General features: G+C 37.2%; 1 protein-coding gene across 5 annotated transcripts in view; it reads left to right on the top strand.

Moving 5' to 3' along the window:
- TRPC3 (transient receptor potential cation channel subfamily C member 3) overlaps positions 1-25,154 on the top strand; it is a 72,425-nt gene that overhangs the window by 30,346 nt on the left and 16,925 nt on the right. For 2 of the 5 annotated variants that reach the window (XM_063809819.1, XM_063809818.1), the window contains exons 4-11: positions 6,746-6,910; positions 9,593-9,809; positions 11,281-11,514; positions 14,099-14,363; positions 17,134-17,329; positions 18,591-18,800; positions 20,056-20,103; positions 21,961-22,044. In XM_063809819.1, the coding sequence (XP_063665889.1) occupies positions 6,746-6,910; positions 9,593-9,809; positions 11,281-11,514; positions 14,099-14,363; positions 17,134-17,329; positions 18,591-18,800; positions 20,056-20,103; positions 21,961-22,044 (1,419 nt within the window). The remainder of the gene's footprint in view (positions 1-6,745; positions 6,911-9,592; positions 9,810-11,280; positions 11,515-14,098; positions 14,364-17,133; positions 17,330-18,590; positions 18,801-20,055; positions 20,104-21,960; positions 22,045-25,154) is intronic. The other 3 variants (XM_063809820.1, XM_054683355.2, XM_526676.9) reach the window with 2 other exon arrangements.

Below are 25,154 nucleotides of genomic sequence, written 5' to 3'. Positions count from 1 at the left end.
GGCGGAGCTTGTAGTGAGCCGAGATCGCGCCACTGCACTGCAGCCTGGGCGACAGAGCGAGACTCCGACTCAAAAAAAAAAACAAAAAACAACAAAACAAAAAACAAAGGCTTCCTTCATTTTCAGTCAACACTCACCCATCTTCACTCTCACAAGGAGGAAAAATATCACCCCACCCACTCCTGCTGCTTCCTTTTCCCACCATCTCATTTCTAGTCTCCAAGCAAAACCACATCTTGGGTTATAATGATGCACAAACCCTGCCCACTCTGGCACAGAGGTAGTCCACAGCCATATGCAAGCCATTGGGATTTCAAAGTAACTTTATATGTTATGGACTCCCCCACACCCTGATAACATAATAAACTCATATTTATTCAAATCAACCGATAATTCCACCAAGGAAACCATTCTTATCTAATTGTAAGCCATATTGGCCGCATATGAAACTCAGGAAGTCTTTTTTCTATCCTCTGCCCAAGACCTACTCCCAGCTCTGGTTCTGAGTCTATTATCTTCTAACTGGGCTCAGGATTCCCAGAGCTCTGGTCTTTCCTAGAAATCAAGGCATGAGTTCAACGCAGGCCTTACAGAACTCAAGGACAGTTAATCCAGAAAATGAATATATAAAACACCAGAATAGGAGATACATGACCATGAATTTAATGTTTATGTTGGAAAGGACTTTCTCATATAAAAGCGAAGAAATCTCCAAGCAAAAATGCAAATAATCTGGCCACATATAATTTAAAACCTCTGTATGACATCAGAAAGATTATAAACAAAAAAGTGAAGGGCATACTAGGAAAAATGTTTTTTCGATTGTAACTCACAAAAGATTGATCTTCTTAATATCCCAAGAGCTCAAACAAATTTGTAAGGAAAACATCCAGGGCCCTGTAGAAAAATCAGCAAAAGATTTGAATAGGCATGTCACAGAAGAGAAAATTCAAATGGCTAACATGCATATTTAAAATTTTCAGACCTTTTAGTGATAAACGTATACTAATGTACAAATACCATTTTCCTTCTCTTAAACTAACAAAGAATAAAAATTTACAATTCTCAATGCTGATAGTAAAAGAGTAACCATCTGCCTGCATCTTTACTAACAGGGAATGGATTTTGAAGATTATTCATCCTAAAATCTGTTTTTTTTTCTTTTTTTTGAAATGGAGTCTCACTCTGTCTCCCAGGCTTGAGTGCAGTGGCGAGATATCGGCTCACTGCAACCTCCACCTCCCAGGTTCAAGCAATTTTCCTGCCTCAGCCTCCCGAGTAGCTGGGATTACAGGCACCCATCATCCATGCCTGGCTAATTTTTGTTTTTTTAGTAGAGACGGGGTTTTACCATGTTGGCCAGGCTGGTCTTGAACTCCTGACCTCAAGTGATCCGCCCACCTCAGCCTCTCAGAGTGCTAGGATTATAGGTGTGAGCCACTGCGTCCAGCCTAAAATCATTTTTAAGGGGTCTGTAAGGTAAATTATAAAACTGGAAGGATAGTGAACACTATTACTATTTATAGAAATACCTATATTATTCTCTGAAAAGAGAATGGAATACACTGGAAGATGAAATTTGATTTTCTGAAAATGGGTACAAGAAAATTAAATTTTAGGCAAAAACACTAATTTTGTTTAATTAGAATAATGGACTATTTGCCCCCCGCCAAAAGTCTTGAGTTCTAATTCTGACTCTGCCTCTATCCTGCTCTGTGATGTGCAGCTGAACATTAATCCACTCCCCACCATAGAAATAACCAAAGTTCTACCTACTTCACCGTGAGCTATGTCTATTGTGAGAAAGTTTTTGACAAAAGATACTAGAGCTTGGTAGACCATTGAATCTGGAAAACTGGGCTCTCAGAAAGAGAAGGAGAACATTTCCTGAGTTCTTCGTTTCTGCTCTCCTATTAATATTTCCTCAATAGTAGGATTAGATTTAAATGTAGAAAAGCCATCCTAAAAAGAAACATGCAGCAATATAAACAGGATAAAAGCATCCATTGTGTATCCACTTTCTGTGCAAAAAGTGTGCAGGGGAAGCCCAGAATTAAAGAAATGCAATGAGAGAGTGGTAAATACACCACTGAGACGTTGGAATGGGTGTGCTGGCCGGCACAGTCCTGTGTCCTGCACTGTGTGGCCTCTTGTCCTGGTCTTCCCCAGGCACCAAGAGATAACAGAGCATTTTGCACTCAGCAAGTTTGAAAATCCAGAAAACCTGTGCAATATAAGTTTTAGGTTTATATTTCACAAGTCATTGAGTTTTAAAAAGAAGTTTAATTGCCTAGTTTTTATTTACAAGAATATGTTCCTTTAAATTGTATGAATCGTGGCTCTAACAGTATCATTAAAAACAAATCCAGAGTTCCTACTATGATTTTACACAACAGTATTCCCATGAAGACCGTTCTTGTGAAGGCTGATTTGATGAAAAACAGTGTAACATGAATTAATTTTTAAGTTTAAAATTTGATTGTTTTCCTTAACCTGCCCTGATCAGTGGTTCAGTTTATAATCTATTAGTTATTTGGCAAGAAAAAACATTTCAGTTGTTCTCAATGCTGATTGTCCAATTGAAAGATTGAGATTTTCTTGTGTCAAGCATTCTCTCTTTAAATCAGAAAACTCAAAATAAGGGTATTATTTTTGTTATGACTTCAATTTGCTGGTCCACTGAAGTTAGGAAACAGCATACAAATGTTATCCAGTTGGGCATAACTGGTGTAGTGACATAAGGAGATTTTTCAGGAGGTAAAACACTTTTCAGGTATAAAGGTCACTGCCCTATTTCGAAGTCATTGAAAAGACCAAAACTCATCTCCTAAAGGGATTAGCTTTTTTGCCTTCACTTGCTATTATTGTACTGGCTTTACTTTCTTTTTTGAAATGCTCCTTGTGTACTTGCATTAGGATTTTACATCATTGGAGGAAAATCTGTTTGTGTGGATTAAATGGAATCGACAGAATCCATGAAGTCGTGTATAATTATCTCAAAAAAAAAGAGTAGAATTAGAAGCATAGGAAATAGACCTGTTAAGCTGAATTTTAAAGTGTAACAAGCAAAATGCAAACACCCACAATTTTGGTTACTACTTAATGTAGAGTAAGTGTTTGCACTGTAGTACAGGTTACATCAAGTCAAAGATTGACCATCACATGTATGCCATATGGAAAGGACTGAGTCCATCAAGTCTTTGAAGCTGTGCAATCTTTATAAATATGTAATTAATGCCATAAAGCACATCTTCAAATTTAAAAATTAGTCCAAGGAGGAGGAGTAGGAAAGGGAGATATACTATAACATTAATATTTCTGTCCTCAAGAGTTTAAAACCTAAGAACGACTAGTGCCTTAGTCCGTTTGTGTTGTTATAATAGAATGCCTGAGATGGAGAGACTTATAAGAACAAAACTTTCTTGTCTCATAGTTCTGGAGGCTGGGAAGTCCAAGATCAAGGCACCAGCAGGTTTGGTAGTCTGGTGAGGGCTGCATCCTCTAGAGGGGAGGAACACTACGTCCTCACATGGCAGAAGAGTAGAAGAGCAAGCTAGCTGAATGCTGCATGAAGCCTTTTTTATAAGCGTCTTAATACCATTAACAAGGGAGCAGCCCTCATGGCCTAATCACCTCTTGAAGACCCCACCTGTTAACTCTACCACATTGACAGCACCTGAATGTTGGAGGAGACACATTCAAACGATAGCTACCAAACACTCACAAAAGGGAAATTTGTCCATCAATTCCATATAGACACATGCCCACCTGTCTCTTAACTTCATGGGAATTTTGTTTCCTACAGAAACTGTTGGTCTAAAAACTACATTGTTGATTTCCTAAGTGGTAATCTGATTTAACGACATTATATGCTCCACCTGTAGTTTACCCTGAATGCACCATTATCTGTCCTAAGGTTAGCCTGGCTGCAGCCACCAGGGATGCCTTTTATTTATATCTGTCTAACTTCCCACAAATGCATATCCTCCAAATATCAAGATACTTGTACCAACATTCAAATTAAGACTCTTTTAAATTCTGATTAGGCATCTTGACAAGCCTATGAGTTGAAGTCTCAGTTATAATAGCTTATTTTGTGTCTATTCAAAGCTTACTGTGTACCCTAGAACAATGACCTCTTATCACTTAATTCAACTCTGATGCTTCCATTTTTATCTTCTTGTACCAATATACTTGCCCAATATACTGCCTGGATCATAGGAGGGGCTTAAGATATTTTGATGAGTAAATAAATGAATGAATGAATAAAGGACATTTAGGGACCATAGAGGGAGAGGTGAAGCAGGAAGGAAATGATCTAAATATAGTACAGGAGCAGAAGTGGAAGTTTGGAGAAGTTCTCAACAAGAATCCTAGAAAGTTGTCACATATACCCAGGAAGCCTTCAGCTTTGATATTCGTGAGTTCAAATAATGATTGCATTGGTCTATGAAATGCTGTTTTCCAAACTTAGAACCTTGGAAAAGTGACAAAATCCTGGGTTTGGAGAGAAGATCTAATACATCCTTAGCAACTAGCAGCTACTGAAAATCAGGACCTGGGATTTTGAAAACTGAATGGAAAGGAACTCGCATGATAAAATATGCTTCTTAGTTCAGGCTGCTGTAACTAAGTACCATAGGCTGGGTGGTTTATAAACAACAGAAATTTATTTCTCGGCCAGGCATGGTGGCTCATGCCTGTAATCCCAGCACTTTGAGAGGCTGAGGCAGGCGGATCACCTGAGGTTGAGAGTTTGAGACCAGCCTGACCGCCATGGAGAAACCCCGTCTCTACTAAAAATACAAAAAATTAGCCAGGCATGGTGGCACATGCCTGTAATCTTAGCTACTTGGGAGGCTGAGGTAGGAGAATCACTTGAACCCGGGAGGTGGAGGTTGTGGTGAGACGAGATTGTGCCATTGCACTCCAGCCTGGACAACAAAAGAGAAACTCCATCTCAAAAAAAAAAATTATTTCTTACAGTTCTGGAGGCTGGAAATCCAAAATGAGGATGCCAGCATAGTGAAGATCTGATGAGGGCTCTCCTCTGGGTTGCAGACTGCTGACTTCTCATTGTATCCTCACATGGTGGAAAGAGCGAGCTCTCCCGCCTCTTCCTATCAGGGCTCCAGTCTCATTCATGAAGGCTCCTCCCTCATGATCTAATTACCACCCGAAAGCCTAGCTTTCTAATACCCATCACATTGAGGCTTAGAATTTCAACATAATTACTCAGTTAATTATTTCAAATCTAATATTCATAAATTTATTCTCACCACCTCTGTCTGTGGGTCGTTAAGTATGCATGTATGGTGATGCGGAGGCAGCCGCCAGTGCAGCCATCAGTGGACTTTACACTGGGTGTACTCTGGGGGCAAAGGCAGGGATTTGGGGGAAATTGAACCTACGTCGCCTGTCCTGGGAGATGAGACTTTCTTTTTTAATTAAAATTGTTGATGGGAAACTATGCACCAGTCAGTGGAAACCTGTGCATTTCCTTGTAGGTGGGCTTTGATAAAGAGCCAAATGTTAATAACTCTAGGAATTGCCTGGAGTTACTAAGAATCATCAGGATCATTAACTAGAACTTGATCAAAGAGGAACCTTTTGACAAGTAGGAACTGCAGCTACTCTGTTTCTCAGTTCCCAAAAACATTTCATGGGTGTTTCTTAACAGGTTCATTGTTATTGCTTATTCTGTTTTTTAGAAGACAGTGACACCTTGATTTTTGTGTTGCTAAGAACTCCTTTAAAAAATATGTTGTCACTCATAGTTGATTTTTGAATTCCTGAGCTTGGACAAAGAGCATATGACCATTCAAAAAAAGGTGTGTCTAGCTACAAATGGGCAGATTTTGGCATAGGGAACTTTACACGGGCCTGAGTACAAATACATTCTGCTTCTTGAATAAGAACAGGGCTTTAAAGAAATCCCAGTCCCTCTAAATGATGCAGGCAGATAACTTAACAAAATCAAACGGGAAAAAAAATCAAATGGCTGGGCTGAAATAAGTATAATTTGCTCATTTTTCCTGATTAGAATTGTATTTATTAAAGAACTGCTAAAGATAAATAGTCGTGTTCTTTTGACCTTTTGATAAAGGAAGCAATAAAAAAGAGGACAGGAGGGAAGTGGCATTTGGTGCCAGTTCCTGGAAGAAGTGCATGTGTAGACCCAGCATAATATTTGTAAGTTCAATTGATTATTTTTCAGACCTTTTACAGATTTGCAGTAATAGTACATAATTACACAAAGGGTGCATTATGCATTTTTTTGTATGTAGCATTTTAGGGGTTGCTCGCGAAACTTCACACATTTCTCTTTTAGCTATAGCCTACAATAAACCAAGTAATTTTTCTTCTTTTCCATTTTGAACTGAATGCAAGTAAGCTGGCCAACAGCAAGATGGGACACATTTTTACAAAAGAAGCCAGATGTCACCCAGATTCCACAGAGAAATCTGTGAATCATGGAGGGTTTCTATCAAAAAGAACTGTGATTAAGGACAACACCAATTTTACCTTCTCATTTCCATTCTAATTCTTCTATTAGTTCTGAAACAATTTTGAAAAATGGAGGGAAAGCTAAGAAGAACATTACCAGAACCTTCCAGTACCAATATGCTAGAAAAAATATACTTTAATATCTTTAGGATGCATGTGTATTTAATAGTTGAGCTATTGACAATGGCATGGTAACTTACCTTTCTCTCCCCTTCTCAAACTCTCTCTCTCCCAATAGTTTGTGGCTCATCCCAACTGCCAGCAGCAGCTCTTGACGATCTGGTATGAGAACCTCTCAGGCCTAAGGGAGCAGACCATAGCTATCAAGTGTCTCGTTGTGCTGGTCGTGGCCCTGGGCCTTCCATTCCTGGCCATTGGTTACTGGATCGCACCTTGCAGCAGGGTACTTGCTTTCTACATCTATTTCCTCTGTGGTGGTGTACTGTGTCTCTTTGGGATAAAAAAATAAAAAGCTTCATGCTTAAGAATCTTACCAGTTTTACCCTGAATGTTAATTGATTCAAGAACACAGATTCTCCTTTTTAATTACTGGATCAATTCAAATAAGGGATGAAAAAGGATTTGGTACCAGTGGGATATACCACATTTGCAGGCGTAAAGTACTTAGGCTTTTAAGATAAAATCTTCATGGTAGACAGAGAAGGAAAAGCTGCTTGAGTGAAGTAGCCCTTGTACTGATTTTATTGACGGCTTAATAAGTAGAGTGTCGACTGGGCTGGCCTGTGAACAGACCGGGGAATGGAGTGCACTGCTGCAGTAGTACCAAGAAACAGTTACGCTGGGAACTAGAAGGGCAACCCATTTGGACCTGTCAGAAGAAATCCAAGGTTAAGTGTGTGAAGCACAGTTGAGAACAGCAGTGGTATCCAAAGTCTTCAAGAAAATGCATGTCAGGTTCCCCTAGCCCTTTGTTAATTCAGACAGTTCTTAAAAATGTAGGATTTAGGTTCAGGGGTTTTAGATTTTTTTAGATTGTTTATTTGGTTTTGCTTGGATCATTTTGGTTAGTACCTTTATTCTCCTCTCAACTTTCCAATGTAAAATCAATTTAGTTGTGCCCAAGAGATCCCCTAGCAAGATGTGGAAAGGAATACTATTCATGCCAGTTATTACAGGCACTGCCAGAGAGAATGAGCTGTGCTGAGATCCTTTAATCCTGTTTTTATATTCTGAAATTTGGTTTTGTTTAAGTCAGAGGTAGTTTCAAGGCAAAATGAGTCAAGGGCACTTACAAATGATCCTGGAAATCTGTCATCTCTCTGGCTCAGCAGTCTCCCCCGGCAGAGTTCTGCTCTGCAAACACCATATATGTGTGAGAATATTCATCCATCTCATTTCATCATTGCGTTGCCCATGCAAGTTAAGGCAGAAAGTTTGTCATTTTGATCATGTTTGATGACTCAGCCAAGTTCTTTTGTTACGTATCATGGAAAATTACTTTAAGATTCTTCAAATACGTAAACACTAAAGATGAAAAACTATAAATAATATGAGAGGGCATGCAATAAAAAAAAAATCATATCCTACCCAAATAATTTTCTTTTCTGAAGGAAATGAGTTGGAAAGTTCAGGTTTAGAAGTGTTTGTCTCTTAGGGGAACTTAATCAGTTAAAACATTCCATCAGGTTTGAAGTAGCCATCTTGGAGTCCACTTCTTTTTTCCCTGCACTTTTACAAATACAACTAACAGTGTGGCGTGCTCTGCAGAGAAGGGAAACATGGAAGTTGAGCCGTTCCCAGAGCCCATGTTTAGAGCTGCCGTATACCACCTATCTTATGGAAAAAGGCAACATAGCAAGAATTTTCCATGTATGTCCCATTTTTGAGATTGGCATTCTGCTTTCTTTTCATGTTACTTAAAGTTTTAAAAGATTGACCTTTAGGAGAAACAGACTTGGTAATTCCCAAGAAATTTCTATGTGCTACGGATAAGCTACCCCCAAACGTGCCCTTTTTGCAGCTGTGTAACAACAAGGTGATGTGTAAATGTGTTGTTTATTTTTCTGTGTCTAACATGGAAAATGTGACATTCGTCTGTGTGCATTCATGTTCAATCCCAAAAATCCCTGACATCTCTTTCATCATTTATTGATATCACATTAAGGTTCTAGACCTACAAAAACATTTGTTTGGAGTTAACAGTCCCTTAAATGTGAACCTCAGTACTTTATAAGGTCACAGACAGAGTTAAAAAGCAGGGTCTGAGAGTGTAGAAGAGAGAACATACTTGATAAATCTACCAAATGTACCTAATTCTTGGACTGTGGGGGCCCTTGGGACGGGAGGAATGGTTTTTCATTTTCACTGGAACATGGGACTTTTAAGGACATTATATCATAGGGGATTTTAAAGGAGTCACCTTAAAATAATTATATACTGAACTTTGGAAGTCCCTTTGTACCATTTACATGATTATCCAACTCGGAGATCACTTTCAATTAAGTTAACCTACTTAGAGGTTTTAATTATTGTGTATCTCCTTATTAGGGGCAGTAACAGGTACAATATTCATCTTGGTTCTAATATTTTCTGCCTTTTTAATAGCATACCAGGTATAACTTGATTTTGGAATATTTAGAAATGAGAACTAAAATTTACTTCTGTAGTAGTAATTTTTTTAATCTTCAAAGGGTTTTTAATGTCTTATATGAGTCTATAAGATCCTCATAACATCTCAATTACAAAGCAATGAAGAATTACACAATACAAAGTTGAAGTTTCTTTTTCCAGACCCTAAAATCCAGACTTTGCATATTCTTTTGTGTAAAAATAAGAGCAAGAACCAGTATAGGCCCTGTGATTTCCAGAAGTGCATCTGTGAATGCAGTCTACCCTAAGACAAATTGGACATTCAGAAACAATGAATTTTGAATACTTATTAAATTATTTTTGGAGTAAGCATTCCCCTAAAAAAGAATATTTTTCATAATGTAGAGCTTTTTGGAAACAGAAGCAGAATTTTGAGTGTTCTCCTTTCATCTATTTTTTTTAATCCTATATTGTAATCTCCACAAGTGAAAGCCAGATTTTCTGAAGCAAACTTTTCCTCTTTGGTTTGTTACAGCTGGGGAAAATCCTGCGAAGCCCTTTTATGAAGTTTGTAGCACATGCAGCTTCTTTCATCATCTTCCTGGGTCTGCTTGTGTTCAATGCCTCAGACAGGTTCGAAGGCATCACCACGCTGCCCAATATCACAGTTATTGACTATCCCAAACAGATCTTCAGGGTGAAAACCACCCAGTTTACATGGACTGAAATGCTAATTATGGTCTGGGTTCTTGGTAAGTCTTTTATTTTAAATATCCTAATTTCTACCAAAAAGTAATTATAGAAATAATTGTCATTTTCTATTGAAAAAAATGTTATTATATCTTATACGGTGACAACATCACTGTTGCAAGATAAGCTAAATAGCAAAATAACCAAATAATTTTCTAGCTAGATAATGCTAAAAGGTGTCCCTTAACACTAAATAAAATTTTTTATGAGTAACATGACCCTAATTACAAATATACCATGTTTCAGAAATCTAACTTCAGTTATTGAACAAGATGTAAGTTTTAAAATGTAACTCACTGTGATTATTTAATTGAAATACTTATGAAATAACCCAATGGCTATCAACTGATGACAAATACTTTCTTTGTTGTTTTAGTTCCAGAGATTTTAGGAGAGTTTTCATTTTCAGAATGTTTGTTATTAGGTTGGGTACAAAAATAACTGTGGTTTTTACTATTTTTAAAATGGCAAAAACTGCAATTACTTTTGCACCAACCTATTTCATCTTACAATAACCCATTTTGAATAGCTGTGTTAAAATAAGAATTTGAAGTAATGTGAGGAAAAGAATTTATTGTGTTCTCTGCTAAGAAATGGAGATTGGAACCAGGTTGTTTATTTCTGATTAATCCGAAGTCATTTTTGTATTTGTTTTATCCAATGTGAGTCTTGGTGTCTTCTCATTTTCTGAGTTAGTAGGTTAGTTCTTCCTCCCATTCACTCCTGTGGCCTCAGCCTAGGTCAAGTAATTATTTTATACATTTTCTTTTAAGCCATTACATTTTTTAAAAATTCTACAATATTTTCCCTTTATGTAGTCAGGACAATTTGTTAAGTTGTTAAGTTGTACTATTTTGTCCTCTTGTCCCAGAATGGCATTTTCTGCATTCAGTTTCTTCAGAATGTCCTAGGGCCTCTCACTTAAGGGTTTCATCTTTTTCAAATGATATTGCTCACTTTTTAGCATGACATGGAAATGAGAAGAGAGGAGAAGAGTGTGATATGAGTATCATTGGGAAACTGTTCTTCTTGTTAAAAATCTTGTGGACTTATTTCTCCAATAATCACTATGGTTTGATAACTAACCATTGTGATTGTATAGAACATATTTTCTTCTCCAAAAGTCTTGTGGGATAACTTGAAGAGCCTTCTCTCCTTATTTCCTTTCCTTCTTTCTTCTCCTCACCCCCCTCCACCACCTCCTCTCATGAATAGAGACATCTCTGGTGCCACATGTGGACCGCTTCTCCAAATTCTAGTGTGGTGGGGTGAATTATTTTCTTAGCAGGAGCTTCTTCCATTTAACTCTGCACAGGGCCTCAGTGACCATACAGTCAGTCAGTCAATGCTTTGTGATGCCTAGTACTGTGCTTGACGTGTAGGGTAGAGATGTGACCTGATGGTGGACACAATAATGGCTTCTCGGTCTGGCCTGTAAAATCTGACCTGCACCCTCTGTATTTGTTGTGACAGGAATGATGTGGTCTGAATGTAAAGAGCTCTGGCTGGAAGGACCTAGGGAATACATTTTGCAGTTGTGGAATGTGCTCGACTTTGGGATGCTGTCCATCTTCATTGCTGCTTTCACAGCCAGATTCCTAGCTTTCCTTCAGGCAACGAAGGCACAACAGTATGTGGACAGTTACGTCCAAGAGAGTGACCTCAGTGAAGTGACACTCCCACCAGAGATACAGTATTTCACTTATGGTAAGTTGTTAGCTTCAGGGTCCCCTTATGTTTTGGGAAAGGTATTGGAACCACATTTTGGAAGGAAATGCCAATTGGAGTATGTTTAGTATGAGAGGTGTATTGAATATTTATGGACAGTGGAGAAAGCATGAACTTTGGAACCTACAAAACTGGATTCATTTCAAGGCTCTGACCCCCTTTGCTGTGTAAACTTGTTCAAGTCAATTTGCTTCACTGTGCCTGTTTTCATAGCTATAAAAAGACAATGTTGCAAGGTGGAAGAAAATTACCTTTAAGCCTATAAGATAATTACTATTGGGAGACTGTCTTAATTAGGGAAAAAATAGTTTGATAAACTGCTTGATGTGGAAGATAAGTCCCTGAGAGCATGGGTTCAAGGAGATAAGATAATAAAAGTTGCCAAACTGCTCTGCAGGCAAAGTGAACGGTAATTCAACAGAGGCAGGAAGTAGGTTCTAAAGTGACCGTGAGAATGTAAGCTCTGGAGAACCAGCAGAAATATTTTGGGAGGATGTTGTCCTGTTCACATGGCATGGAATGGGGTTCATGTCAAATATCTCTATATTATGAAGAGCAGTGAGACCTCAGCTGACATCCGGTGTGAAAGAACATTGATGCCTTCCTTGCCCCGTACAAACCAATGGTAAGTAATGTTAGCCTCCCTTCCCTTGAGGCCAAATTGAGGAGCCACAGTTAGCAAATTTGTATATAGTTGTAAAATCTGAAATCTGGAAAAGACTTTAGAAAGTGTTGTCTAATCTTCATCTTACAGGTAAGGGAACTCAGGCACAGAGTTTAACTGTGATCTGGTTGTGAAGAATAATTTTTTATAGGTGTAATTAGGGCACATTGTGATGAGTACAAGGAGCATGTTAACGTTATTGAAGGCTGGATTTCCGCTCCAAAATATAAGATGTAATTAAGCACCTCTGTTATTCTCAGCAAGCAAAGATTTTTATATACCAAGGAGACTTGTTCAAATGAGCAAATGATCACCATTTGTAATTAAAGAATTAATTTTAGATTGTATTTTAGGTATCTTGACTATTTCATAACCTATTTACTGAAATTTATTTATGTATATTTAATGACTGTTGTCTGGAAGGGATGGATTCAGGCTTCCCTATCTCCTATATGTATTGTTTTGATCAATTTTTAATCTTTCTAAGTCTGGTTTCTGCATCTCTAAAGAGAGGATAATAATATCGAATCCATAGGATCATTGAAAGCAGTGTCTGACACATATTAAATAGTCAAGAAATGTTAATTTTTTAAACGTTTTTTTAGATTCAGAGGGTACATGTGCAGGTTTGTTACCTGAGCATATTGCATGATTCTGAGGTTTAGGGCTAGGAATGACCTCATTACCTGGGTACTGAGCATATACCCAATAGATGTTTTTCAACCCTTTCCTCCTCCCTCTAGTAGTTTTCCAGTTTCATTGTTGCTATGTTTATGTCCATGAATACCCACTATTTAGCTTCCACTTATAAGTGAAAACCTGCTGTATTTGGTTTTCTATTCCTGCATTAATTCACTTAGGATAATGGCCTCCAGCTGCATTCATGTTGCTGCAAGGGACATGATTTTTATTCTTTTGTGTGGCTGCATAGTATTCCATGGGGTATATGTACCACATTTTCTGTATCCAGTCCACTGTTGATGAGCACCTAGGTTGATTCCGTATCTTAGCTATTGTGAATAGTGCTGCAATGAAGATGCAAGTGCATGTGTCTTTTGGTAAAACAATATGTTTTCATTTGGATATATACCCACTAATGGAATTGCTGGGTTGAATGGTAGTTCTGTTTTAAGTTCTTTGAGAAATCTTCAAAGTGCTTTCCACAGTGGCTGAACTGATCAACAAATGTTAAGTTTTGTTGTTATTGCAGATGTCTGCAAGTTTGCACAATTAACCACATAATATTTCATTGACCTGACAGGTCTGCTGCAGACTTAATAAGTGACCTTGAAAGGGTTGTTAGGGGTCCTCATTCTGAATCTATATCCAAAATTCTTTTACTTCAGTGGCATTTTACATTTTTCGGGGACAAGTTATATTGCTGAGATACCACATTGTCAGCACCATTGTGATTCAGTGACATTCTCACTCCTCGAAATATTTTATTTGCATGAATTGTTGGATGAACTAATTTTCCCACAAAATATGGAAAAGAAGTTACACTCCGGCTGTGCCTATAGGATGGCAAAATAACTGGTCAGTAAATCTAATAACTGAAGGGACAAATCAGTCAAGCCAGTTGTTTTGTCATCCTGGATACAGTCTGTGTCTAACGAAGTGTTTTAACCTCTCCATGTTTTGTATTTTATTCTGTTTCTGCTGAATGTGAAGTCAGCTTAGTATCTTTATAATAGTGTACCCTCCATCTAAAGTAATATAGAATTTACGTTTCTGGTTTAAGATGAAAATAGTCCCTGGACAGTTAATTAAATCTAGATTAGTTTCAACTGAGATGGTAACCACCTACCTACAAGATAGATCCTATTTAAGGTATTTGCTTTGCGTAGTTGGCAATGAATAGAAAGCTCTGTTTTTAATCTCTTTCTCTCTTTTTTCTAGCTAGAGATAAATGGCTCCCTTCTGACCCGCAGATTATATCTGAAGGCCTTTATGCCATAGCTGTTGTGCTCAGCTTCTCTCGGATTGCGTACATCCTCCCTGCAAATGAGAGCTTTGGCCCCCTGCAGATCTCTCTTGGAAGGACTGTAAAGGACATATTCAAGTTCATGGTCCTCTTTATTATGGTGTTTTTTGCCTTTATGATTGGCATGTTCATACTTTATTCTTACTACCTTGGGGCTAAAGTAAATGCTGCTTTTACCACGTAAGTAAAATATCTTATTATACAGGTATGAGAAAGAGAAATTCTAACCAATCTAGAGGAAGCAAAGGAAAAATTTCTCTGATTGTAATAAAGATGTTTTTAAGCACAGAAAATAATCCATCAAAAACAGTTAGTGCTTGTGTTGATTATATTGCTCTGAAGGCTCATCTCTGAGCTTAGTGAGAGTTTGACCACAGAATGGGTCAGAATTTGGAAAAACCCTAGACAAAACTGGCTATTTTAAGAAAACGGGATAACAGATTTCTAATACTGGGTGTCTCTTACATTATGTATAACATTAAAATTAGTTTCATCATTTTGTAGCCAGTACTCTTCTTTCAGAAAGGAAGCATCAGCTTTTATTTTAATATATTCATTGATCGGTACAGGAAGTCGAGTAAGAGGAAGTTATAGCTAAACATTTTATAGCCCACTATCATGGTAATACCAGTTTCTTCCTTTGGCCATACTGGTTTCTGCACTGGAGACTCACCTCTTCCATGAAGTCTTCCTTGATCAAGTTTCCTTAGTCATTTTCCCTTCAAGTTCCTGCAGCATGGAGACACCCAGATTGTGAGATCTGTTCTCACCCAGTGGTGTTTGGTTGTCATGAATATAGGGCCCCCCTTCTACTGCAGTTCTTCCAGGTGGGAAGGTCATAAACCCTCCCTGCTCTCCCTTTGTTCCCAATAATGCCACTGCTGGAAACAAACTATACACTCAGTAAGTATAGACTAAAGTAGCATATCAAGCCCTTGTAGACATCTCAATTGTTCTAAAATGAATTTTTTAATAGTTAATATAGAACAGGTCTTAGAGGTGAAAGAGACTTGAAACTCGCTTTATTGTAATGAAGAAAAAACCTGTTTGAACCCAGCAGGGAAATTACAAAGAGATCTTGCACACAATGTGATCCCTGCCCCCATTTTCCTTTTAACTCTATGGTAACTCATTTTATACATTCTATTTTCTTCACTGTTTTATCTAGGGATGTGACCATTCAATGTAGTAGAAAGGACATAGGCTGAAAATCATGCAGACGTGGATTTGAATGCAATCTCTGCTGTTTCTAGCTGTGGCTTTTGGTTAAGTTCCTGAACATTTCTCAGTGTCAGTTTCCTTATTTTTAAAATAAGCACAATAAAGTTTAAATAAGGTCGTTGTGACAATTATGTAAGGTGAGTTATATAAAGCCTCTTGCCCACAGTAGGAGCTCAGAACTGCCAGTGTCCTTTCCTTTTTTACTATCCCCCTCTTCCCACACATGCACTCCATATAGATTCGAGGAGAAGCTAGGGGCAGCAAGGTTTGCAAAGGAGCAAGAGGAAGGAGCGGGAGAATTTTGTGATACGGTTAAATAAATGGTAGGAACAAAAAGATTATAGTTTTTCTTACTCTCCTGTCAGCATCTACGCCATGATATCACACAGCCAAATGTTTTGTAATAGAGAGTAACTCTATAGGAATAGAGTTCTATTCAACCCTCCATCCTCAGGGTGTAGCAAAATTTCTAGAACATAATAGGTGCTCTGTCAATATTTGTTTTATGAGTGAATGAATAAACTAGTCCTAAAACCTACAAATCTATAAAATTCATTGTTATTTAGGATGTGTTATAACAAACTTAAAACGTACTTTTTCACAAATCTTTCTCTGAGAAAAGACTTACTTTTGAAGGTGTAATGGAATTTTATGTGTGTAAATCTTTAATTTAATGATTACTAATTTAGTTCACTAGTGATTACAATTTGGTTCTGTGACAAAACCACCCAAAGATCATTTAAGGGACGAACGTAGGTAATTAGTCTGGTGAGGGCCTAAGTGTTAATTGTTGTGGTGGAAGAATCAGGAAGTACATTACATAAATTAAGGGAAAAGAACAGGAATCTTTCATTCTGCTGCCTCCTTTTCATTTCCAGTTAAGTATTTCTAGGTAGGTAATGTGTTCCTATGATAAAAAATTTAAATAGAGAGGCGTCTACAGGGAAATGCCTGTCCTTCTCCCTACCCTTGGCCCAGTCTCTTACTTATCCTTAGTTCCCAGAGACAATGGTGTCTTTTGGATATTTTCAGAGTTTTTTTATATAAAAAAGAATATAAGTATTTGTATGCCCTTCTTTTTTATTTAAATGATAGAATATTTCACACTTGCTATATCTTATTTTTTCATTTACTGTATCTTTGATATAATTTTATATAAACACACAAAGCTCGATCTGTCTCATTTTCCTACAGTGGCTGCATAGCATTCCATCATCTGGATATACCAGAATTATTTAGCCTGTCCCCTATTGATGGATATTTAGATTACTTTCATTCTTCCCTACTGCAAATGATGCTGCAAGGAATATGTTTTTACATACTTTTTAAAAATTGGGTATATAATTTTAATCCCAACCCTGTTCTACTACAGAAAACCTGATTTAAATTTCTAAATCACATACAAAATCAAACAGCAAATTCCCATTTTTGTAGGAGAAAGGAATGGTTATTGTGACTTGACTTCAGCTTTCTCCTGTGGAGTTCAGAGAATTTTCACTTGATGATAACTTCAGAAAAGCTAGGCATTGGCACCATTTAATCATCAGTTCCTGAAAACCTGAAAGAATAATTTTTCTATGAAATGTCATAACAAAGTAATTCTGCTCTTGGAGTATATTATGGTGGCATTTTACATCTGTACAGTAGTTAAACCCTAACTTGTTTTTTACTTTTCACTCTTAGATATTGAAAACTGTTAACTTACTTACTTTGTATCTTATTTTTCCAGTGTAGAAGAAAGTTTCAAGACTTTATTTTGGTCAATATTTGGGTTGTCTGAAGTGACTTCCGTTGTGCTCAAATATGATCACAAATTCATAGAAAATATTGGATACGTTCTTTATGGAATATACAATGTAACTATGGTGGTCGTTTTACTCAACATGCTAATTGCTATGATTAATAGCTCATATCAAGAAATTGAGGTAAATCGGTTTTCTATCCATAGTGTCTATCCTTGTCATCCTATTCTGATAGTATACATCTGCTTCCGTACCCTGTGGCTGAGCTCCAGCTCATGTAACAAAGAGGCTTATATCCACACAGAGCCTGAGCCTTTCCCTGTGTTTTCTACCTGGATAGATAGCTCTACACATTTTTCTGTCTTCTAGGTGCACAGCAGGGGTCCCCATGAATTTACTGCTGCTCCGCCTTCTCTCAGGGTATATTTCAGAAGTTTTGAAATTAGTAGCTAGAAGAAGTATTGGCCCTAAGGAAATTACTCTCTCTTCAATTAGCCAGCCCACAATTCTACCTGGTAGAATGACCAGATGTTTGGCAAACACTAATGGTGTTCTTAATCCAGTCAAAATTTTGAGTATTCTAGAAATCACTTGATTCTTGGTTTTGGATTGGGCTGGGTTTGGTACCTCTCTTCACTGTTGTATATATGTTTTCTTATGTCCTTCAGTTCAGTGTTCAGTATCTTTTTAGTGCTTTGCAGTTTGTTAACTCCACCAAATCTCTATGTATGTTTTAGAAACTCATAATATAGTGTTCTCAAAGTAGAAGTTTTGGTCCTAATGGCCTTCTAGGCTGTGTGAACTGAGAGAGCCAGCTTCCTCCTCATAAGGACCCCTTCCCTTCATTTCTCCTATCAGTTAGGGTGGTTATCGCCATCACCGTGGGCAGCACAGAGAATGGAAGGAGATGTAAAACAAGTTCAGGTACTCCGGGGGGCTTATGTGACATTTGGGGACATATGGTAAACACAGAAATGCCAAAAAGCAATTCATCTGAGAATCATTTTTCTCCTTGCCCTTGAAATATAATATGCTGTGTCTACAACCTGGCTTGGATAGGTATAGGTGAGGAAGGAGGATGGGAAATAGGCAACTATTGTCAAACATGCAGAATTGACTGAGTGGGGGACAGAGGGAGGAATTAATCTTTTTATCCTTCCTTGGCACTCTATTTTTCTTGTCTTTTTTGCATTGTTTTTGGATGTTAGACAGGAAGTTCTGGTTAAATTTCAGTGGGTACAGGTAGAGGCATATGAAAAAGAATGAGTATCTTATATTTGAAAAATGAGAATATTATGTAGGTCTATAGAATATATGTAGATAAATGTGTATAAGTTACCTATTTCAAAAATGTAACTTAGATTCATTGTAAAAAACCTATTAGCATCAGTCACTAGAATATTGAGCATTTAAAATTAGTTTTTTTTCTATTTTTGTGACACAGGATGACAGTGATGTAGAATGGAAGTTTGCTCGTTCAAAACTTTGGTTATCCTATTTTGATGATGGAAAAACATTACCTCCACCTTTCAGTCTAGTTCCTAGTCCAAAATCATTTGTTTATTTCATCATGCGAATCGTTAACTTTCCCAAATGCAGAAGGAGAAGGCTTCAGAAGGATATAGAAATGGGAATGGGTAACTCAAAGTCCAGGGTAGGTATCAAAAACTTACCAAGACCTTAAAATAAATGTTCTGTCTTTTTTTTCTTGTCTTTTGATGTTTGTTCAATAATTTTTATGTGTGAACTTAGAAGATGTTAAAAGTAACTGTCTAGTCCACAGTCTTTCACAGACTAATACTAAATATTTTCATGATGTTTCAAGAAGTCACTGAGTTGAGGCCCTGCTTTTGATCAGAACATCATATAAACTGCCAGATTAAAAACAAACAAAAAAGCCTTTAAGTTGTTAAAAGTAACCAGAAAAGTCACTGTTAGAAAACACTTTGTTTTTGTGTGTTCCATGCTTCTCAACTGTTATTCTGAAGTTAAATAGTTTAAACTTCCAGCCTTCCTCTTGGCTTATGTATAGTTCACCACCACCATATTCTCCTTTTTTGTAGAAACTTTTTATTTGGCTAAATAATCTTTTTTCCATTAGTGTCATAAAATAGATACAGGCCCAAGAGCATCCTCAAATAACCATAAATACTCATTTTATAAATAAGCAAGAAACCCTTGAGTTATCTCAGTTGGGTCGTAGTTTAACTTAAAGAAGATAATTTTCATGATCATACTTTGTTATCATGAACTAACTTTCAGAGATAGAATGGTATAGATAGAAGGATGTGAGTGAACCTAAATAATAGGGAATGAGGCAGACAGGAACAAATGTATAGAGTTAAAATATAACTTTTTCTAAAATTATGAAAATGGTCTGTAGCTATAACATCCTGAAAGCCCACGAGATATCAATGTTATCCCCATAAAGCATAGGCCTTCCTGAGCGAAAGTAGATATTTTTTCTCAGTTGAAACTAGGTGAAAAAGTTAAGATTAGTGCAATTTAACTTATTGCTTTTTAAAATTGTTGTGAATCTTCAAGAATTGTATTCTTTAAGAAAGTGACCTTTTAAATCTTTTTTTGTTTGACCTGGATATGGGCTCTTAAGGCTATTGAGTTACAAGTCAGCGATTGGTTGTGACAGCCCATGATTTAAAATAATACCTCATGTATGTAGTGAGAAGCAGTATAACACAAAGAAGAGAGCTTCGACATTAGACCTGGATTTGAATTGTGGCACTTAGGGCTTATTAACAAGAAACATGGATAAATCACTTCACTACTCTGAGCCTTAATTGTCCACGAATTGTAGACAATTGTCTAACTTTGTAGAGTTGTTGTGAGGATTACATGAGATCTACAAAATTCCAGCCTCAACAAATATCAGTGCCCTTCCTCATTCACAGTTTACAAAGTGCTTTCCTGTACATTTGAACCTCATGCAACGCTGTGAGGTAGGTATTATCATTATTCCCATTTTATAGATAAGACAATTGAAGCTATTCAGATAATTTGCTTATGCAAGGTCACATTAACTGACCAGTGTGGGGTAGGTGCAGAATTCAAGTATTTTAGCATCAGATGCCTAGCTCTCTCTGCGGCACCTGGATGCCTCATGTTCAGCACCTGAGTCCACCCTTGGTTACTGGCCCACTTCCTCTCAGCGAGGTGTACCTTCAGCTGTGCGGTAGCTGGTCTCTTAAAGGAGCCAGGCTCTAGTTGTCATCCTGGGCAGCTCCTGCTGCTACTGAAATTGACTTTGCTTTGAGGGACTTTTGTTTTTCTGGGGATTTATTAACTGAAGCTTTATTGCAAAAAAGAAAGTCTCAAGTGTGGGAGCTCACAACTCTTGCACTTCACAGAACACACCTTGAGTTTTCTTTCTGTAGGCAACAGGTCTCACTGTCTTCATTCCTGATATTATCATAATGTAGAAGGGAAAATACTAAACGTCAGGTTGAGAAGAGCACACGCAGTAGGCTTTTGGCTACCTAGACCACTGTAAAGAAAACACAGCCTGTTCACAGGAACAAGAAGGAAGCATTACATTTAGGCTGTCCTCTCCTGCCTGTATCGTACCATTGACAGGAAAGAATAGCTTTTCTCAGAGAAGATGCTGGAAATAGAAAGCTGGACACTGATCTCTCAGGAGGCTTGTTCCTCGACTTCCCACTCTTCCCATATCTGGTTAAAAACTGCCACAATAAATAATAAAATTTTGATTTCATTTTTTAAAATTTTGCATATAGCTGTTTACATCTCTTTAATATTACTCATATTCATAGATACTCTTCATGTATTGAATGCAGCAGAAATTTGGAGAAATTATACTTTTCTATTTCTCTTTTTTAGAAGAGAGGAAGGAACCTCAAGAAATCTTTCCAGCTAACCTAGACAGCTAACCTCAGTCAGCAATCAGATACTGGCCTCCAGTGGCCGATTGGAGAATTAACTTTGTTAGCTAAGGTTTTCTCCAGGCACAATTGTAAGAGAACAAAGGAAGGTCCTTGCCTATCAGTGGCACTTCCTTATCTCTTAGCATCCCCCACCTTCCTGAGTTATAATGGTGGGAAGTTAGGTGGTGAGGTGAATCATCTCTTTGGCTAGAGGGCCATGTGTTTGAATCACACCTTACAGTGGCAGAGCTTGGCCACAGATAAGAGGCCCTGCTCGTATACATGAAGACTAGGTAGTACCTGTGTGTTCCTCTTGCTTCCTGTTCCTACCCACTCAAAAGCTAAACCTTAAAAAGAAAAAGAGAGAAAAGAAAAGGAAACCAAAATTCTTTAGCCCAATTCTCTCCAAAATTGTGAACCTGGCTCAGTATAAGGCCAAGATGCTTTGGAAGATGTGTTATTTTGGCTAATATTTTAGGGCTGCAAAATACCAAATGGTGCCATCTGAACCTGCAATATGTTTCTATTCAAATCTAGAAGAGGAACTTAGGCTCAGGAACAGATCAAACTTCTATGGAATTTGGCCTTCTAGATGCCTTGAGTACATTTTGATAAAGTATACAAGGTCCCCAGGAAAAATTGTGTTTATTATGAGCCAGTTTTTAACATATATTTTCCATTAAATAGTTCTATTACAGTAGTACATCCTGCCAACATTTTGATAAATGTGAGCATATTGCTCACAGTAATTTTAACCGTTGGGAATATGTTACATCACTTACAAAGCTCAACTTCCACAAAATGTTTCTTGGGAATGTTGACTCCAGAAATGTTATCAAGGAGAATAAATGGATTATATTTTTTATTCCAAATGAATGTATTCTAATTTACTAGGTTAATTGTATTTTTTCCTAGTTAAACCTCTTCACTCAGTCTAACTCAAGAGTTTTTGAATCACACAGTTTTAACAGCATTCTCAATCAGCCAACACGTTATCAGGTAAGCATTCATTAGACGTATCTCTTGATCTCTATGTGATTCCATATATGTCTGTGTGTGTGTTTGTGTGTGTGTCATGAGTTGAATTATATTCTCGAGATATACCATTATACCATGAGGATAGTTCAGAACAAAGAAAATGATTCAACACCTGTGAAATTTTTTTTAAAAAAATTAAAAAGAAAAGAAAATAGTATGTTAGTTGGAGGAGACTTTAGAAATCAGAGTCCAAGTCCTTCATTTTTTTAACTAAGAGTTCCTCTCACAATATTGAAAGCAAAGTGTTGCTACAATTGCCAAATAATGTATAACTTAAACTGGAGAAAGCAGTAGAAGACAGAGTATGTTAGAATGAATAATGCTCCCACAGCAGGAAAACTTGTTTTTTCTCTAGGTTTTTCTTTCAGGTGATCCATTTTTTAAATGGATTGTTTGGCTATACTGTTTCATGAGTGCTACTTTAAAATATCTTTTGCATTTTGATACTGGATGTGACATTTGAACACTATTCTCCAACTCAGGGGAAGTTATAGCCTTTTGTTTTTCATCTCGTTGATCATTTCGATCATCAAGTCTTTGACTTTCTGATGTGTATAAGTTCACAAAAGTGACGATCAAGGAATTTATAATATATTGGTGATGTCAGTTACTGCGTATTGTTCTATTTCTTATCCAATTTTTTTAGAAGCAGGAAACCACAAAATGGCTCAGCCCACTGATTGTCAAAGTCTTTTTTTTAAGAAAAGTTTTGTAAATTTTACATATTTGTTTATTTTTGTTTTATTGGTTTTGTCTAACTTTATTTTTAATTGATAAATAATTATACTTATTCATTGTCTACATAGTGATGTTTTGATACATATGTAGAAATCAGATCAGGGTAATTAGCATATCCATCATCTCAGACATCTATCATTTCTTTGTGTTGGTAACATTCAGTATCCTCCTTCTAGCTATATGAAACTATATAATATTAATATATCATTGTTAACTATGGTCATGCTATAGTGGTATAGAACAGTGGTCCCCAACCTTTTTGGCACCAGGGACCGGTTTTGTGGAAGACAATTTTTTCACGGATGGGGTGGAATGATGGTTTCAGGATGAAAGTGTTCCACCTCAGATCTTCAGGCTCTTCAGGCGTTAGATTCTCATAAGGAGTGCACACCCTAGATCTGTCACATGTGCAGTTCACAATAGGGTTCACAATAATAGGAGAATCTAATGCCGCTGCTAATCTGACAGGAGGTGGAGCTCAAGCGGTAATGCTCGCTTGCCAGCCTGTCACCTCCTGCTGTGCAGCCTGGTTCCTGACAGGCCACGGACAGGTGCCAGTCCTTCACCTGCGGGTTGGGGACTCCTGGTGTAGAACACTAGAACTTATTCCTCCTATCTAGCGGTAATTTTGTATCCTTTAACAAATCTCTCCATATCCCTCCCTACCCCTTACCCTTCCCAGTCTCTAGTATCCTTTGTCCTACATTTTACCTCTGTGAGATCAACTTTTTTTAGCTTCCACATATGAGTTTATGAGTTAGAACATGCGGTGCTTAACTTAATGTTCCTGGTTTATTTCACTTGACATAATGTCCTCCAGTTCCATCCATGTTGCTGCAAATGATGGGATTTCAATCTTTTTTATAGCTGAATTGCATTCCGTTATGTATATATACCGCATTTTTTATATATTCATCTGCTGTTAGACACATAGGTTGATTTCATATTTTGAATATTGTGAATAGTGCTGCAATAAAACATGTGGGTGCGGTTGTCTCTTGGATATAATGATTTCTTTTCCTTTAGATAAATTCCCGTAGCGGGGTTGCTGGATCATATGGTAGCTCTATTTGTAGTTTTTGGAAAATCCTCCATACTGTTCTACATAATGGTTGTACTAGTTTACATTCCCATCAACAACATATTAGAGTTCCCTTTCTCTGCGTTCTTGCCAGCATTTTTTTTTTTTTGTCTTTTTGATAGTAGACATTCTAACTGGAGTGAGATGATACCTCATTGTGGTTTGGTTAGTGATGTCGAGCATTTTTTCATATATCATTGACCATTTGTATGTATTCTTTTGAGAAATGTCTGTTCAGATTATTTGCCCATTTTTAATTGGATTTTTTTTTTTTTTTTTTTTTTTTTTTTTTTGCTGTTGAGATGATTGAGTTCCCTGTGTATTCTGGATATTAATCCCCTATTGGATGAGCAATTTGCAAATATTTTCTCCCATTTTGTAGGCTGTCTTTTCACTGTTGTTTTTTCCTTTGTTGTGCAGAAGCCTTTGGTTTGGTATGATCCCATATGTTTATTTTTGCTTTTGTTACTTGTGCTTTTGAGGTCTTGTTCATAAAATATTTTCCCAGACCAATGTCCTGAAGCATTTATCCTATGTTTTTTTCTACTAGTTTTATCATTTCAGGTCTTACATTTAGGTCTTTGATCCATTTTGCCCTGATTTTTATACAAGGTGAGAAGTGGGAGTCTAGTCTTATTCTTCTGCGTATGGATATCCAGTTTTCCCAGCACCAGTTATTGAAGAGACTGTCCTTTTCCCAATGAGTGTTTTTGGCATCTTTGTAAAAACTCAGTTGGTTATAGATACATGGATTAATTTCTGAGTTCTTAATTCTGTTCCCTAGGTTTATGTGTCTTTTTATGCCAGTACCGTGTAGTTTTGGTTTCTATAGCCTGGTAATATATTTTAAGGTCCGATTGTGTGATACTTCCAGATTTGTTCTTTTTGCTCAGGATGGCTTTGGCTATTTGGGGTCTTTTATGATTCCCTACAAATTTTAGGATATTATTTCTATTTCTGTGAATAATGTCATTGGTATTTTGATAGGAGTTGCATTGAATCTGTAGATTGCTTTGAGTACTGTTGTCATTTTAACAGTAGTAATTCTTCTGATCCATGAGCATGTGGTACATTTCCCTTTGTTTGTATCCTCTTCAGTTTCTTTCATCAGTGTTTTGTAGTTTTCCTTGAAGAGGTCTTTCATCTCCTTGGTTAATTTATACCTGAGTATTGTAAATGGCATTGCCTTTTTTATTTTCTTTTTCAAGTAGTTTGTTGTTTGTGTATAGAAATGCAACTGATTTTTGTATGT

Source organism: Pan troglodytes, chromosome 3, assembly GCF_028858775.2.
Source record: "Pan troglodytes isolate AG18354 chromosome 3, NHGRI_mPanTro3-v2.0_pri, whole genome shotgun sequence".
NCBI classification, from domain to species: Eukaryota; Metazoa; Chordata; class Mammalia; order Primates; family Hominidae; genus Pan; species Pan troglodytes.
The sequence above is the reverse complement of the archived record's forward strand: the minus strand, read 5'-3'. Positions and strand labels throughout refer to the sequence as shown.